At 49.5% G+C, this 18610-nt stretch overlaps 1 protein-coding gene across 2 annotated transcripts in view; it reads left to right on the plus strand.

Annotated features, from left to right (window-relative positions):
• The first annotated feature begins 400 nt into the window (after positions 1-400).
• Positions 401-18610, plus strand: part of Col23a1 (collagen type XXIII alpha 1 chain) — a 276998-nt gene continuing 258788 nt past the window's right edge. Inside the window, exon 1 of one of the 2 annotated variants that reach the window (XM_040748557.1) lies at positions 401-785. In XM_040748557.1, coding sequence (XP_040604491.1) covers positions 525-785 — 261 coding nt within the window. In that variant the 5' untranslated portion in view covers positions 401-524. The remainder of the gene's footprint in view (positions 786-18610) is intronic. The other variant, XM_040748558.1, reaches the window with a different exon arrangement.

Consider the following 18610-nt stretch of genomic DNA (forward strand, 5'->3'; position numbering starts at 1 on the left):
TTTCCATGCCCACGCGCAACGGTCACTTTCGGCCACCAAGCGGCGCTCATTGACCGTCTATGACGGACTTCTAACAGTCCCACAGGGTTCCAAGTTTTGGTTTGCAAGTGTCAGAGAGGTCAGTCTACAAGTTTGGGGGTCGCTCCTAGGACAGAAACCGCGCCACAGTCGCAGGAGAGCTGCGGGAGAACCGAGACCAGGCGCGTCTGGCCCTCGGGTGGTAACGGCTGGGCACCGAGACGTGCGCACTGGGACCCTCGTGGCGAGAACCCGGAGCCGCGGATCCGGTGAGCGCCGGGGGCCCCCCGCCCTCCCCGACCGGCCGCTCCTCCCCTGGGTGGGTCCCCACGCCTTTTCTGGCGGGGTCTATTTGCATAGAGGGAACTGCCCGCAGTGGCCGCTGCCTTGGAGCGGGCAGCGAGGGGGGGCGTGCGCGATCCGCGGTCGCCGGGACTCCGATCCCCGCAGACGCCGACCTGGAGTCTCCCCGGGCCGCAGCCCCGACGCAGAGCCGGCTGGTAGCCATGGGCGCGAGCGAGCGCCCGGCGGGCAGGGGAGGCGCGCAGGACCCCAGCGCGGGCTGCGGGGCCCGGGTGCTGGGCGCGCTGTGCCTGCTGCTGTCGGTGGGCTCGGCCACCGCCTGCCTGCTGCTGGGCGCCCAGGCGGCCGCACTGCACGGCCGAGTGGAGGCGCTGGAGCAGGAGCGCGAAATTTTGTGGCGCGCGGGGCCGTCTGGAGCCCTGACCGCCTGGGCCGAAACGCACCTGGAGCGCCTGCTGCAGGAGGTGAGGCGCACGATCGCCGGCCAGGGGATGTCGGTCTACGCGCCGGGGTGTGGAGGTGCGGGAGTGCGGGGAGTGCGGGGGTGGCGTGATAGTCACCCCTAGGAACAGGGTTCGCTTAGTGGATTGCTCAGGGGTCGTTAGTCGTGAGGTGTCCTGCTGTCCGGCTCGGATGCCAGGATTTGCATTGTAGGAAAAACAATCCAAAGGGGGTCCTTTAGGGAACACGCAGGAGCGGGGTAAGGTAAGATCTTAGAGGAACAGCCCTGATCATTGCATTTTGTAGTAAAGTGTGCTCTCAGACTCACCGCCTCCAGCTTGCTCCCAGCGCCCGAGACGCTAATTAGGCTCGTGCGTCCCCACGCCTGATCGGCCTCTAACAGCCCAGACCCATCAAGGCTCGGGCCAGCACTCCCTTGCCTCCATGCCCGGGAAGGTTTGGCTGGGAGCGACTCTGGCCCACTGAACCCGAGCATCTGTACAGCGAGTGAGGATGCAGCTGAGCTGCTTCTGTGTGCATTTGTCTGGTTGCAATCTCCACAGTGCACTCCAAAGTGTCTTCCATTTGTTTTCTGAGGCTTAAGACTGTTTTTGTGAGCCGGGCTTGATGGCTTGTCTGTAATCCCAGAATTTGGTATGCTAGTGGCTGGCTTATGTTATATAGTTAAGATCCAGATCCAGTCAGTGCTACTGAATAAGACTTAAAACAACAATAGCAGCGGAACATGAGTGGCACGTGGCTTTAATCCCAGCACTTTGGAGGCAGAGGCAGACGGATCTCTGTGAGTATGAGGCCAGCCTGTCTAGGGCAGCCAGAGCTATAAAGTGAGACTCTGCCTCGAGGAAGGAAAAAAAGATCACATTTTGCTCTACCTCTGAGCCTCCGCATTCGATATGCTGGGCAGAACCTCTACGTTTGTGTAGCAGACACCAGCACACTAGTTAGTCTTCCTTGGCTCTGCTTCCCTTGTGGGAATGGTTGTCCTTCTCCTGGGGTGGTGGCTGCCCCAGGTCTAAAGAGGTGGGGAGGGGGGTCACTCCTAAGCACAGTAGAAAATGAGCCTTGCTTCATGGTAGAGAAAGCATGAAGGCAGGTGGGCTATCTGCCACCCATTCCTAAGCTGTGCCCATCTGTGATCTTTGTTACTGTACTGAGCTGGTCAGGGCTGGGGGTGTAGGTCCGTGGTGGAGGCTTGCTTAGCATGTGCGAGGCCTTGGCTTGAACCGCTCTAGTCAGATACATACATTGAGCTGTGTACCCGAGGTAGGGTGAATTTGGGACTTCAAAGGGATGGAGGGACCTCCTTGTTCCCCACAGTTCCTTCTTAGTTGCTTTAAGAAGCCAACGTTACCTCTCCTGCTTGCTTCTGAGCAAAATTGCTCCTTCCTGAATGATTTCCTCTTTCCCTTTGAAAGTGCCTGCAGAAGACAGAGCCCTGCCAGCAGCTTACAGCAGTAGTTTCATAATTGCCACCGTTATCCTCTGTCAACCCCCTAGAGACTGGGGTGTTGAGCGGCTTTGTGGAGGGTCAGTTACGTGTGAATACCCCAACCATGCTGTCCTTCCTCCCTTCCTTCCTTTCTTCCTCCCTCCCTTCCTCCCTTTCTTCCTTCCTTCCTCCCTCCCTTCCTTCCTTCCGCCCTCCCTCCCTCCCTTCCTTTCTCCCTCCCTCCCTCACTCCTTCCTTCCCTCCCTGCCTCCCTTCCTCCTTCCCTCCCTCTCTTGCTTCTTTCTTTTTTCTTTTGGCTTTTTGAGATAGGGTTTCTATGTGTAGCCCTGTCTGTCCTAGAACTCACTTTGTAGACCAGGCTGGTCTCAAACTCACAGAGATCCGCCTGCCTCTGTCTCCTTAGTGCTGTGATTAAAGGCATGTGCCAGAGCTGGCTCGTGCTGTCCTTTCTTTTGTTGTTGATGTTGTTTGGTTTTTTTTCATGTTTTTTTATTTAAATAATTATTTCTTATTTAGGTTAGGAACAAGCTTGCTTCACATGCCAATCCCAGCTCCCTCTCCCTCCCCTCCTCCCCCGCCCTCCCCACCAGGTCCCCCAGTCCCCCACCCAATCTCCACTCCAATCCCCAGGGAGGGTGAGGCCCTCCATGGTGGATCTCCAGTGAGACGAATAAACTACAAGCTGTGACCAGGAAACCAGAAATTCCCAGAAGACCTTTGTATGAGGAACTCACAGGTTGTGTCTAAATTGATAGGAACAGATTTGTGACGAAGCAGACCCCCCCACACACACACACCAGGAGTGTTGACACCTGTGGGCGGGGCTGGACCTGGGGCCTGGCCCATGCTCTACCACTGACTAGACCTCTAGCCTCGATGCTGGCTCCTCAGTCCCATGGTCTCTTCCTCCCATCCTTTCCCCTTCTTTTCCTCTTCCTCCTTGCCCCTCTGTTTCTCCTTTTCTTTCTTGTTTTTGCCCTTCCTTCTCTTTTTCATGAAATATTTATTTTTGAAATAGAGTCTTGCTATATAGTCCCGGCTTGCCCGGGACTTGCTATATAGCCCAAGCTGGCCTCAAATTTGCAGTGATCCTCCTGCCTCTGTGTCCAGGGTGCTGAGATTACAAAAGGCACGTACCACCATGCCTAGCCTCATAATTTTTTTCCAGAGACAGGGTCTGTATTGTTACGTATCCCTGGATAACCTTGAACTCAATGCTAGCTTCGTACTCTGGACTTTAAAGGCAAAGGAAAAAAATCCAGGCCCTGAGTTCTCCACCCCTACCCACTGAGAACTGCTGTGTCCTTCAACACGGTGCCATGGCCGTGTATCCACGTTCTGAGGCACTGTGGTGCTCGGAGTATAGACTGTGGGGTTTAGAGTGTAGATGGGATCCTTTCTCTTCCTGGAAGACTCAGAGACAACCCAGCACCCACACTTGAGTGTTGTCTGTCTGTCGGGGGTCTCTCTCTTCATAGTGACAAGGCCTCACTCTCCCTGAGTGCCATTTGGTTCCTGCTGCTTGTTAAATGTTTCTGGATGGGAAATGCACACACAGATCGTGATGGGAAATCCGTGGGAGACACTTTATGGGGAGCTCACAGTTGGCTTGACCTCGATGTGAAGTTTTTCTGACCATTAGGTATGGAGGATGAATAATTATTGAAGTGAACATCTCTTAGGGAAAGGATACTTGGATGCAGCATGTTCCCTAGCTTGCCTTGCTCCCTGGGAAGCACCTTTTTTAAGTCACTGCTGAAGTAGCTGTGTATATACAAGTGCCTGCTGCTTGCCCTTTCACCAATAAAGTCGTGTGTGGTAGATCCGAGGCAGAAACTATGTCCAAAATTAAAAAAGAAATTCTTGCCAGCCACATACAAGCTTAATGTCAGGGAGAAAAAAATGAGTCAACAAAAGCCACTGTTTATAGGGGACCCACTGTCCCTGTTCCCTTGGGAACAGAACCATGACATCAGTTTTTCTGGGGCTGGCTGATGCGTCTGATAACGTAGATACAGAAGGAATATTCATGTTCTGTCATGATTATCGAAGGACCCTTCCTGCAGTACATACAGGAAAGAAAGGACTTTCAGAATATCAAAACAAGATTTCTAAGTGAGAGCCATTAAAGGCAGTATCTTTCGTAGGATCTAAAAATATTCATGCAGAACCAAACATCTCCTATTCTGCTTTGAAAGTGCCTTAAGTAACTGCCCAATTAATCACTGGGTCAGCAGTTACACCTCCAACTTCAGTATGCAGGAGCTGAGAATTCAGAATGCATAGCTCTCATAGAGCAGTAAAAAAAAACTTAATGCAAAGGATTAAAGCAATATTTGGTTGCGTTCAGAGAAGGCCCTTTCCAGCTTACAGTGGATTTATTGTTGGCTCTTGGCCTTCTATTGTCCAGACCAGCGTGAAAACAAGGAAAGTCCAGAGAGTTGGATAAAACTCTTGTTCCTTCTTTCTACTTTCCTTCCTGTGTGTATTGGTTGTGTTACTGTCAGATCCAGAAATCCGGTGTGGTTTTCTCAGCGCCTCTGGTAGTCAGCTCGTCAGAGCTGCTCTGTTGAGTCTCTGTTAATAAAGATGCCTAGAGTTGGAGTATAAATCAGCTCTGACTCGTTTCCTTGACGTTTCCCTGCTCCTAATAGCTCGCCCCTCAAAAGAAGTTTCTTTCCAGTTGCTTTCTGGCACACTCACTCACTTTCTCTTTCTGCTTTCCCCTCGTCTTTAAAACTTTTTTAAATGCCGCCATTTGGGAGAGCTTCACAGTAATAGCAGTGTGTTTAGAAGAAGTCAACTGTGCAGGGTAGGGAGTTCTCTCCAAAGATGCTTTAGAGTTGTTGAGTTTGTCATTTCCAGGCTGACTTTGAAGATGGGGTGGAGGTGGGGGTCAAGGCAGGCTTCTGAAAGGGAAGCAGGGTGCGCTGGAAGCTGACAGAATGCTACCACAGGATGGAGCAGGGCAACGCTGCACATGGTACCCACCCCAAGAGGGGATGAGACCTGGACCCGATGTTTACAAGCTGTCATTTGACTGCTCCAGCTTCCTGCACTCCAGCCTCCTTTCTCTAATGCAGGTATCTGATGGCTCATGGCTCCTGTAATGAAACGCAGGCAAGCTGATGCCAAGGCCACTCCTGGCTGATGCTAGGAAGGGGTCGGGTTAGGATGGAGATGGAGATATTCCCCTAAAGGCTCACACATTGACAGCCTAGTTGCCGGGGTGCCAGTGCCAGGAGGTGGTGTGGGCCTGTAAGAGGTGGTAGAGCCCAGTTGGAGTCTTGGGTCAGTCTTAGGCATGCCAACCTTTAGATTATAGGATGCTATCCTGTTGTTAGATTATAGGATGCCCTCCTGTTAGATTATAGGATGCCCTCCTGTCCTGACTTCCTGATGGTGCTGTGGTCCATACGCTCCCCTTTCATCCTCTATTTCTCTCTCTTCCTCTCCCTCCCTGCCATCATCTGCCAGTAGGTCATGACCGGAGGCAAAAAGAAAGAGGTTGCCTGATTTTGCACTTTCAGTCTACAAAAGTGTGCTAAGTCTCTTTTCTTTACAAAATAGCCTGTCTCTAGTATTTGACTATAATGATGAAAGATAAGCCAGTAGTCAGACAAGGTCTCATTATTGTAGCCCAGACTGGCTTTGAACTTACTATGACACCTAAACTGACCTCAACTTCGTAGTCCTCCTGCTTCAGCCTCCTCACTGCTGGGATTATGCATCGCCACACCTAAGAGTAGATAGCTTTTGATGACAGGTGATGGAATGCGGGATGTGGCCACTTAACCGTGATAACCCAATGGAGCCCTGGATTATCTCGAGTAGTAAGGGAAGACTGGAATACAGCAGGTTTGGGCAGTTCGTGGCTCACACCTCAGTGCCTGAGTCTGCTGACAGTTCTCTGCTTTTCCAGGCCCTGATCTGGAACTCCCTTGGCACCAAATAGCTAAGGTAGGGGATGAAGGAGAAAGAGCCACACTCCTGAGAGCTCCCCCCTAGTGTTTAAAATGGGAGAAGTTCTGGAAGCTTCTTTGAGCACATTCCCTTGTAGCCAGCAGCAGAATTAGGTCATGTGACCATGGCCACCCTTTCACTGGGGAAGGCAATGAGCTGACAACCAGGGGCTTCAGCCAATCTGGATTCATCCCCCGGGGCTGGGCTCCTTGCCACTGGAATAGAATCCAGGCTTTGTTAGGAAGACAACTGGGAGTGACCAGCAGTGTCAGTCAGGTGCTAACTGTTGCTGCTGCCACTTTGGAGCACAGAGGCAGAGGTATGCTAGCTTCTCACAATTTCCACAACCATATTCTCCCCTCCATGTTTCCCAAGCACCACGCTTGAGAGCCATCTCCAGTGACAAACCTGTTGCCTCTTGGGACCTTGCTGGCCCCATTCAGCTCTTGTTCAGCCAGAGTTGAAGGAAACTCTCCTGTGTTTGAATTCTTCCTGGTGCACTCCCATTCTCTGCAGTTGCATTAGTCTGTTTTCTGTTAGCATAACAAAACATCAGAGGCTCCGCCATTTATAAAGAGAAAAGGTTGATTGAGCTCCTGGCTGTGAAGGTAGACAATCAAAATGGCGCCTCATGATGACATCACACCATGTCAGATCTGGTACAGAAGAGCCAAGGCAAAGGGGAGAAGAAGCCAGAACACAGAGGGGTTCTTACAGCAACCCTCTCTCATGAGAACTAACTCAGCAGTCTAGCAAGATACCTTAATCCCTTCCAAGGGTATCATCTCCAGTGACTTAAGGACTCCCACTAGACCCCACCTCTTAAAGACCTATTTCTTAACATAACCACACAGAGGGCCAGGCTTTGGACACATAAGCCCTTTGGGGTGTGTCTTTAACCCTCGACTGGACTGTCATGCTGAAGTGGTCTACCCCTCTGTTCCCAGCATTTGCAGAGAATGGTGTCACTTCACATCACTGCCAGAAATGTAAGTCACTGCAGGTGGAGCCAACTGGTCCAGCCAATCTGAGCATTGAGATCTGTCGTTCGTGCTGCACCTGTCCCTGCTCAGTGTTCCCGGGCAGCTCTGCTCCTCTCGAAGCCCTGCTTCCCAGGCCATAGATCTCTGCAGACACATTTCAATGTGGGCTGGCTCTGAATCCCACAACAGAGCAGGTCATGGTCCCCATGTTCCCTTTTCCCTTACTAAGAATGGTCTTTTTATGTGTTTATTTGATCATGGTGTATCTGCAGTCCTGATGCAGACAGCATTGAACACTGGCACTCCGCTTGCTTTCTCCTTATTTTGCAGTCCAGAATCCCAGCCTACAACCCAGTTTAGATAATCGTTTGCAGACTTGTCTAGAGATGTGTCCCTCCCATGATTCTACATCCTGGCAAGTTTACGATATTAACCATCATACTCACTAGATAGCCAAGGATAGCCCTGAAATCTTGATCCTCCTGCCTCTACCAGTACTGAGATTGCAGGTGTGTACCGCCATACCAAGCTAGCATGGCATTTAAGTCAACCTTTCTATATCTTTTTGGGTCCTGGACCTTCAAACAATGTAACAGAGCCTCTGTCCATTGAAGGGGAACCAGATTTCAAAAGGCTTCATGGCTTGAATATCCTAAGTTGGGGTGCACATCTGCTCAGGCATAGATGCTGGCATCTTGATCTGGGGCTTCAGTTGGTTCCATATTTATCAGGGAATGTCCTCGTTGTGCTCAGGAGATGCCAGGGAAGCTTCTAGAAGCTCCAGATCTATATTCATAGCATCGGAGTTTGTTTTCTGCCACAGTATTGACAGAAATTCCCTAGTTTGCTATGTGAATTCACTACAAATTAATAGTACCCAGCAGTGGGATTATTTGTGCAGAACACTGAGCCCAGATGAGCACCTCTCTCATCAGCCAGATTCCAGGTGTGTGTGTGTGTGTGTGTGTGTGTGTGTGTGTGTGTGTATCCATGTGTATATATGGCCTGAAGTAGAGGATGTCTCAAAGAATAATCTGGAGAGAGAGGAAAATTGGAGCCATGTTATAAAGAAATTCAACTTTGTTGGCTTGAAATTTAGCAGTGGGAAGGTTTGTGTATCTATTTTAATTACATCAGTCCATTCAGTGTGTATGTTTTGTGTGTGCATGCATGTACACACCACGGTGCATATGTAGAAGTCAGAAAATTACTCTCAGAAGTCAATTATTTCCCTCCACCTTGTGACCACTGGGAATCCAACTCAGGTTGCTGGCTTGGTGATAATCTCCTTTACCCGATGAGCCATCTTTCTGGCCCCCTTTGTGTTTCAGCCTAGGGCAGGTGCCTGTGCTCAAGTCACCTCAGGAGGTGTTCACATGAGGGAGACCCAGCTCCTCTCTGTTCTGCTTTAGGAGTCTTTGGGTAGTAGCCTGAGTGTCAGGGGCCAGTATGGGTGAGGTGCCTTATCTGGCACTGTTCCAGGGGGCCTAGGTTTGGAAGAGAAAATTGCCCACAGTGAGGAGTGAGAGCCCTGCTTACTGCTGTGTGGCCAGGGTAGTGCCCCCCCCCCATCCTCTGAATGTGAGGTAGGGCTTGGGTCCATGCTGGTTCAAAGACACGGGGCAGGAGAGGGAAGCCTGGACAGGCTCTCTGTCACAGAGAAGCTGTCCCATGACCCTTGCTTGGCATAATGGGTGACTCACAGGCCCTCATTAGAGGGCAGCAAGGCTGCTCTATTCAGGGTTACTGTGGACAGTTAGAGGCCACCATATTGGATTTTGCAGAGACTGGCCTCTTGAGTTCAGCACTAGGAAGTGGCAGGGCAGAGTTGAGGAGCTGGACAGCAGGCAGTGAATGGAAAATGACTAAGAGGAATGCCACAGCAAAGGAGCTCTTGTCAAAATGATGATAGGATCCTTGCTGAGTACAAGCTGGGTGACCAAACAGAACTAGCAGGGTAGTGGGTGTCACAGGTCTGATCTTGAATACCTCTTCAGGACTACCTGTGGAAGCCTTTGCCCCTGCATCTGGGAGCTGGTGGGACCTTTAAGATCTGGTCTAGTGAAAGGAAGTTAGTTCACTGGAACATGCCTTTGAAGAGAACTTTAGGAAGGGTCCCTTCCTGTCCTTTTTCCAAGCCTTCATGTTATGACTGGGCTACTCCATTATACTCTCCCCTCCATGACACACTGCATCTCCATAGGCCCAAAACAAGGCCAAGTCGCCATGGACTGAAACCTCCAAAATCATGAGCAACCCTCTTTATTATTATTTCCTCCTCTTTTTCCTCCTCCTCATGCATCCTTTTTAGATTTAGATTTATTTGTAAGTGTACTTATATGCACACATGTATTTGGGTGCTCACAGAGTTCACAAGTAGGTGTTGGATCCTCCAGAACTGTGGAATGTTGTGAACTTCCCATTGTGGGTGCTGGGAACTGAACCGGGTCCCCTGCAAGAGCAGCAAGTGCTCTTAAGCACTGAGCCATCTCTCCAGCCCCCCTTATTTATTTTAAGAGTTTATTTTAGTTTTGATTAAGTTTATCTAAGTGTGTCTCTGTGTGGCTATGCATTTGTCAATGAAGCTGCCTGCAGAGGCCAGAGGTTTTGGGTCCCCCAAAGCTGGAGTTGCAGGTAGTTGTGAACCACCTGATTAGGGGCTGGGAGTCAAACCTAGGTCTCCCAGAAGAGTAGTCCGTGCTCCAACCGCAGAGTCATCTCTGCAGTCCTTCATTGGTTCATACAATATTAACAATGTATATGTTACTCACAAGCTCTCAGGAGCTTGCCACAATGGCAGAAAGCTGCCTCTCAGCTGGGGGTGGGGAAGTCACCCCACTTCTGAGTCAGTAGTTCCTTGATAAACTGTCCGTGCGGCTGCTACAAGCTGGATTTTGCAGGACGTGGGCACGTGGGCCTAGCAGACAGTTCAGGAGCCTGCCTGGAGTTCAGTCAAGCAGAGCTGCTTTGTCAGTCCCAAGCCCTGGATCCTACTGACCTGTTTTCATTTGCTTTGTGGTACTGAAGATTAAATCCAGTCCTGGTGCGTGCTCATCAGGTGCTTAACCACTGAGCTACAACCCAGTCTGGTTCCACTGTCCTTTGCATTCAGCACCTGGCAGAGCTGGGGCAGCCCTTCACCTTCAGAGAAGCCTGTCCCTCGGCCCAGGTTTCTGCAGGTTTCTCTTTTTGCTCTAAAGATCCTTCACCTGCTTCATGAGGCTCTGTCAAATGTGGGGGAGAGCTGAGGGCCCCTCTGATCAGACCTGCATTTTTTCACACTAGCATTGCCTTAGTCCTCCAGTTCTTGCCACTACTATGTCCTTTAAGAACACTTTGGTGGATGCGGTCACCCTGTGTGTCTGTGGGATTCAGGACCCTTGTGTGCCGAAACCCCGGATGCTGGAGCCTTCGTGTAAGGTGGCAAGGCATTTGCACTTGACCTTCACATGTCCTTCAGATCGTCTTGAAATCCCTCACAACTCCTCATATGTTGTAAGTAGTTGACGTCATGAATTGTCTAAGTATTAAAGGCAAGAGGAAAAGAAGCCTGTACTCATTCCCCTAGTGTTCTTTGTTTATTATTGTGGGGTAGGGAGGTCATGTACCAGGGGTGTGGAGTCAGTTCTCTCCTTCATCTTTACATGACGAGGCGGTTTGTTTAAGCGCCAGCTTGATGTGACCTTGTTTAAGCGCCAGCTTGATGTGACCTAAAACTACCTCAGCAGAGAGTCCCACTGTTGGGCATGTCTGTGGGGGCCTTACCTGATGTGGAAAGACCCAGTCTGCAAGTGAGCGGCACCGTTCCTTGATTTGGGGGCCTGTGCTGTCTAAGTAGAGAAGGCCAGCTGAGCACAGGCCTGCACAGCTCATTTCTCTCCGGTCTTGGCTATGGATGTGACGTGACGAGACGTTTGACGTTCCTGATGCTTTGGCTTCCCCAAAGGAAGGGACTATAGCCTGAAAAGGGAGGTAAAAAAACCCCTGTCTCCCCTAAGCTGCTCTTGTCAGGGTGTTTCATCACGGCAAAAGGAAAGAAAGAGGAACCTGTGGGGTCTGCAGACCAGACGGAACCCTGGTTGCCAGGTCCATGCACCTCTACCTGCTGAGACAGTCTGATGCTGCCCTCTACCAGAGATTTTGATCCATACTTCCTTGAACCAGCAAATACAGAACTTCAGATATGGAGGGCTGAGTATATTAGGAAATAATCATGCAAAGGTATCTCCCCCATCCCCCCGCAGCACTCAAACTCCAGTCTTCTATGTGCTAGGCACCCATGCCAAGCTACACCACCCCCTTATCCTTGGGTATTCTCTTCTGTGTTTGAGACAGGCTCTCACTATATAGCCTGGACTGGCTTTGAACTCCTGTTCCGCCTGTCTCTACCTCCCAAATGCTGGCATTATAAATGATGCCATTGCTCCTAACTCCAAAACATATCTTGATTCAAAGCAGGCCACCTTTCTGGTAATGATCACTCTTCACCCTGACAGAGGAGCTGTGCGCTTTTTCCCATAATCCCTTACAGTTCTCCTCCATGGAGGACAGGAGTTCAGTCCATTTAAAGCATAGAGCACATGCCACTTATATCTCACTTTTATGTTTTTGAGCTTTACATAAAAATCATTTTTCTAGATAACAGGTGATCTTTATGGTCATTAATGTTTTTAACCTTTTGAGGGGGTTTATTGTTTTGTTTTGTTTTTCAAGACAGGGTTTCTCTGTGTAATCCTATCAGTTCTGGAATTCGATCTGTAGACCAAGTTGGCCTCCAATGCACAGAGATTCACCTGCCTCTGCCTCCCAAGTACTGGGATTAAAGGTGTGTTCCACCACCACGAGGTTAACCTTTTTTTATGTTATGTGCATGGGTGTTCTGCCTACAAGTATATCTGTGTACCTCATGCATGCAGTGCCTGCAGAGACCAGAAGAGGGTGCTGGATGCCCTAGGACTAGAGTTACACAGGGTTGTGAGACACCATGTGGATGCTGGGAATCAACCCTCTGACCTCTGGGAGAACAAACAGTGATCTTAACTGCAGAGCTGTCTTTTCCGTCACTATATGGTCTTGTTTAATGGCTACATAGTGTTCCAGAAAATCTATCTATCTATCTATCTATCTATCTATCTATCTATCTATCTATCTATCTATCTAACTATCCACGTGGTATGCAAGGTGAGTCATCTTCCATGTTATTTTTGGCACAGGCAGGGGCATGGTTCTGTGAGGGAATTCTGTATATCAGTGTCTGTTATTCTTTAGGATGGAGGGCAACTAGATGAGGAAGACTGTCCTTAGGGCTTTGAAAGGGTTTTTTGTTGGTGGTGTTTTTTTCATTCATATTATTTTATTATTCATTTATTTTGGTGCTAGGACCTTGTGAACTCTTTTTCTCTGTGTTGGTTGGGTTTTGTCAACTTGACACAAACTAGAGTCACCTGAGAGAGAGGCCCTCAGCCGAGTTGCCTCCATCAGATTGGCCTGCAGGCAAATCTACCGGGCATTTTCTTGATTAGTGATTGGAATGGGAGGGCCCACGCCTGGGTTGGTGGTCCTGGGTGGTATAAAAAGCAAGCTGGGCAAGTTAGACCTCTGCTTTAGTTCCTGCCTCAACTTCCCTCAGTCCTGAACTGTGACTCACAAGCCAAATAAAAAACCCTTCCTCCCCCAGGTTAACGCAGCAGCAACAGAGCAAAACCAGAACAACCGCAGAGCTTGCCCCGACCCTGTGTCCTCTAAAGCCGTTGTCCATCATCAAGTCTCGCCTCTAGCTTTGTGGGGGGCAAAGCTGGTTTCGTGTCCTTGCTTGGCGTGTGTCCCAAAGATTTCTTCCCCAAATCAGGCGCTGTGGCGGAAGGTGACAGAGACCTTTTCAAAATGGCGTGTGGCAGTGGCAAGCACCAGGGCTTATTCTAGGGCTGACTTCTAATTCTGCAGATGAAAGTTAGCTCAGTCTGAGAAAGTTTTCCAGTGGCCATACACAGCCTCCAGTTCTTGCTTGACCCATGTGTAGAGTCAGAATTAATCTTTATTTTTATTCTTTATGCTTATTTATTTATTTACCACGTGTGGGTTACACATGGAGGTCAGAGAGCAATCTGAGGAAATTGTTTCTCCCCCCCTCTGGGAAGTGTGTTCTGGGGATCGAACTCATGTGGCCAGGCTTGGCTACGAGTGCCTTTAACTGCTGAGCCATCTTGCCAGCCCCAGCTTTAATCTATAATTGTTGACACAAGCATTCAGAAAAACATTCCTTCACCATGTCCAGAAACATGGGACTTAGCACGAACCATTGGGGAGAGAAAATAGGTTTGCAGATGGAGTTTAAGGAAAGTCACAGGAGTGTGTGGCCTAGAGACAGACAACTGAGCCCCCCCCCCCCGCCCTATCCCCCGCCCCCAACCCCCATCCCCACTCCCCACCCCCACCCCTACCCCATGCTTTCCCTGCCTTGCTGGAGATGGAACTGAGGCTTCTCTCATTATGAGCATTCATTCCATCACCGGAGTGCACTTTAGCCCCTTTTATATGCGCACCTGCTTGGGCAGCTTTGCGAGTAGGGCCTCCAGCTTCTCACTAACATCTCCAGGGGCCTTTGAGATAGGAGTCACTCTCCCCGAGAGGAGCAGTGACATCTGAACATCCGAGGGTGTACTTCTGAAACATTCCCAGGACTCTTGCCCTGTGCCCTTTCCCCAGCGCTATGGCCTGGGGAGAGCCACCCCTGCATGCAGAGTAGCAGGGACAGCAGTGTACTCTGCTAGTGTGCACAGCCTTGAGGACATCTGTAGGTGAGGGATGCGTGGAAGACGTGAGTCTTAAGCAGACCCAGGTTCCCATCCCAGCTCTGCCATTTCCCAGCTTGGTGACTTGGGGGGGGGCTGATAGTTTTTCTGAGCTTCGGTTTGCTCATCTGTGGAGCAGGAACTGTAGTGCCTGCCTGGCATGGTTTCCGTGGGAGTGAAGTGGGAAGCGCTCTGTGCATTGTGAGCACTCTGAAGCACTCTTCTTTCCAGAGTGCCTTATTTATCCAGCCCAGAGGGAATGGCTGTATAGGCCTGTTTGGCTAACCGGAGAGTAGTCTCAAGGTTACATAGCTGACCTTATGTTCCTTTAGCTGACCATAGTGGTACACATCCCAGCACTCAGGAGGCTGAGGCAGCATAGGCACAAGTTCAAGGGTAGAGGATTCCCATGTGTGAAGTCACAGTGAGACTGTGAGCCGAATGCCCCAAAACAAAGTACAATACAAACTCCCTTAACACTGTGATCTGCTATCCTATTAAAGCCATACAATGCATATAAATATATATCACCTTTAGATTTTGAGACTCGTTGCTTGTTGCTTGGTAGTAGAGAGAAAGCAAGCACAAAACTGACCTCTGGGTTTCTCTAGGTTTCTCATTTGTACAGAAGGAGAGACTTCCCATGTAATTAAAAAATCATATTTATAACCAAAAATAAAAGCCAAAGTGCTCATGGAAATACCCATGCGCTTGTCATTGTGATGGGCGTGAGACCCAGTGCATTTGCTCTGATTGATGAGTTAGCCTAGCTCCGCGGTGGCACAATGCATCCCAAACACGCCTGGGTGCTCGTGATAAACCTGGGGAACCAGAGGCTTCACACATCTGCTTCAATTCACATTTGTAAATGAGAGAATTTACTTCCCTGATGTAGCCAGGAAATCTGGGCGGAGGGGGTCAGGGCGGGGGTGCTTTCAGATGGGTAGTGTGAACATCCAAAGTGGAATTTATTTCCAACTTTAAGTTGTGAGACAAATTATAAAAACGATTAGAACGTAGCGATTACTCTGGCTTAAAAAAAACCAACAACAATTTAAATATAACTGATTCAAGTTTGGTCCTCCTGAGAAAAACACTCCACAAAGAAGGCAGAGTCTGTTACTTTGTGTGGCCACTTTCTGTGTGGTGAGCATCTGTTATGGTCCATGATGTCTTGTCTTCAGACCCAAGTGTGCTACAGTCAATGAAGAGCAATCCCATAGTAGCAGTGGGGTAGTAGCATGTGAGAACGTGACATAATGTAAAAGAGCAAAAATTTACGTGCAGGTGTGCTCATGAATGTATGTGTACCTGAGTGTGTGTGTATGCACCAGCATGTGTGTGTGTGAGTGCATGTCTATATGTGACCATAGGCATGCATGTGGCTGTGTGTATTATGTCAGTACATGCCTATATGTATGACTATATGTATGCATGTGACTGTGTATGTAAGTGTGCATGCTTGCATGTGAGTGTAGCTGTATGTCTGCATGTGTGTGTATGGATGTGTGCATAAATGCACACATGCATGGGTGTGAGAGTTTGTCATATATGTGGGTATGTGAGAGTTGGTCTGCATGAACCCGCATGTGAGTTGCTGCAAAGGAGTCCTGCAGAATGATTATCATATGCCCACATGGGTCCAGCCTCCTCTGTGCTCTTTGGTAGGAGCTTTTCTACCTAGGTTCCCCCAAGAACCCCCTCAGTGGGCACCGTGTAGCTCCTTTGTGGGAATCAGAACTGGCTTTTCTAGGCCCCTGCTTCCTCTGCTGCCTCCCTGGGTCCCTATAAGGGTGCAAGGGGCTCTCTTTAGGTAAACCCCAGCAGGGCGCAGAGAAGCCATGGGCCCCTTAACACCTCCACCCCTGCCTTGGTAACCCGAGTTGTGTCTACAGGACTGTTAATGTCTGGTGCAGAAGACCTTTTGGGGACTCCACTAGCTATTCCCTGGGACCCAAGGAAGTGGAAAGTCACTTGGCCCTTGTCGCCCTTTTTTATTTTTTTAGGTCCTTATAGGTTCTGGTGGGCAGTCTGAAAGATGAATGGAGTCAGGATGGGGTTGGCTGAGGCCTGGTTGGCATTAGTCTGCTGAGCTGCCATGGCAAAGTACCACAGGCCGGGTGGCTTGAATAGCAGGAATGGATTTTTCTCAACTCTGGCGACTAAAAGTCTGGCATCACTGTGCTGACAGGCTTGGTTTTTTTGAGGCTGCTCTTGGCTTGCACATGACCATGTTCTTGCTGTATCTGCCTGTCAGCTTCCCTCAGTGTGTCTGTCTCGGTCCCCTCTTCTTAGGACACTGACTTCGTGGGTCACTTCATTTTACCTCAATCATCTCTCTAAGGACCCATTTTCAAATTCAGGCACGTTCTGAGCTACTGGGGATCAGGACTTCATCATAGAAACTTGGTGGGAATACCAGTTAGCCTATGACATCATCAAATTCAAGCTTGATATGTGAAAGGGAACTACCAGGTGTGTTCAGCCCGAGGCACTACAACATGATATGTCGTCTACAGAGATTATCTGTTAGGTTAGACCAGCTGGCCCTCAAGCCCTAGAGACCCCCCTGCCTCATCTCTGCCCTCAAGCCCAGAGACCCTCCTGCCTCATCCCTGTGCTGGGTTTCCCATCTCACACGTTCATACCTGCATCTTCTTGAGTTCTGGGAATCAAAGCCGGGTCTTCATCTTTGCATGGCAAACGTTTTACCCACCCGGGCATCTCCTCAGCTTAGAATGTTTTAAGTAAACTTTATAGTTTCATGGTCAGCACATTCATAGCTGTCCTCAACCACCTGCACACCACCTGCTCGGATGCAGATGCTGGGGTGAGCTGGAAGCAGAGAGTTGATGCTTCGGGATCTAGGCAGGATCTGACAAGCGCCTGAGACCGTCATGTGGAGGAGGCTTAGCCTGTCTGTCTCCCCACAGCCTGAGGGGTCTCCTCAAACAGCCAAAATCTGTGGTGAAAACCCGCTATCCAGCAGGAGGGCCTCAGAGGGGATTTCTTCCTGTCAGCTCCATGTGAGGAACCCTCCAGTGGGTCCAAGGGGAAGCGATGCGTGCCCTTCAAAGCGAATGAATAGGAACACGAATGGAGGATTCCCAAAGAACTGGGTTTTGTTTGTAGACCACCCCTTTCAATACATTAGCATGCACTTTGAAACAAGCAGTCTTCAGGAAATCTGCCTGCTGATGTGGTTTGGAAGAGAGTGGTTCATCGTGCTGATGGGAGTCGCTGATTAAACCCACATTCCTTCCAGAATAGTCTGGCAGCCTCTGCCAAATGGCTGGGCCAGGCTAGCGGCTCTCTAGTTTGTGTTTGTCTTTGCGGGGAGGTTTTACCTGGTTTGGGGGTGGGGAGGTGCTGAAGTTCAGGGAGATGCTCGCTGACCCCAGAATACCTGCCCACAGCCTCCAAAACCCCCAAACCTTGGGAAGTGGGGACTTCGAACTTTTTCATTGTTGTTTTTCCTTCGTGATTTCCTTTGTGATTGACCTACAAGGACGTTCAATTAAATTGTACAATTTGATACATTTAGATACATTGGCAGGCTTGGGACCTTTCCAACAATCAAGCTCTTGCCTATAGCTGTTGCTCTCCAAATTTCTTCATGCTTGCTTGACGTTTCTTCTTTCCATCCCTTTGCCAACCCATCAAGAGTCACTGGATTTCTGTTACTTTTGATTAGTTTTCATTCATTTTTTTAAAAACCACTTCTTTTATTTAGTGTGTGTATGATGTATGTGGGTGCGTGTGCATGCCATCCTGTGCATGGTGAAGTCAAAGGACAACTTGCAGGAGTGGGGTCTGTCCTTCCACCTTGTAGGTCCTGGGGACTGAACTGGAGTTGTCAGGCTGGGCTGTGAACACCTTTCCTTAATGAACCATCTTGTTGACCCTCATCGTGTTTTTTTGAGATAGGGTCTTATACCATAGTCCAACTCATGTGTAGCCCAGGCTAGCTTCCAGCTCACAATGATCTTCCTGCCTAGATGCTGGGATAAGAGGTGTGAGCTGTCATGTCCAGCCAGGATTTCACTCTTTAAACCAGGTTGGCCTAGGACTTTCTATGTAGTCTGTAGTGAACTTGAACTCATGGCAATGTTCCTGGCCTGGCCTCCCAAGTGATGGGACTCTAGACACCTCCCACCACACCTGGCTCACTGTTTAAGAAGCTACTGAATTGTTCAGAGCTGTGTCACTTTACATTCTTGTTTGTTCACTTGTTTTTTGAGGGTTTCTCTGTGTAGCCCTGGCTGTCCTGGAACTCCTTCTGTAGACCATGCTGGCCTCGAACTCACAGAGACCCACCTGCCTCTCCTCTGCCTGCTGGATGCTGGGATTAAAGGTGGGAGGCATCACCACCCCGCTCACTTTACTTTATAGGCTTGTCAGCAGTATGTGAGAATTCTGACAGCCACATCCTAGCCACCCCACCCCTGCTACTTTTCAGGATTTTCTCTTTATCATGGATTTTAAGCAGTCTCATTATGATACATTTTGTTGTAATTTTTGTTTGTTTGTTTTTGTTTTGAGACAGGATGTGACTCTAGCTCATGCTGATAATCCTCCTGCCTCAGCCTCTCACATGCTGGGATTCCAGACATGAGTCACCACACCTAGCTAACAACCCT

The sequence above is a fragment of the Mesocricetus auratus genome, unplaced genomic scaffold (genome assembly GCF_017639785.1).
Source record: "Mesocricetus auratus isolate SY011 unplaced genomic scaffold, BCM_Maur_2.0 Super-Scaffold_100007, whole genome shotgun sequence".
Taxonomy (NCBI): Eukaryota; Metazoa; Chordata; class Mammalia; order Rodentia; family Cricetidae; genus Mesocricetus; species Mesocricetus auratus.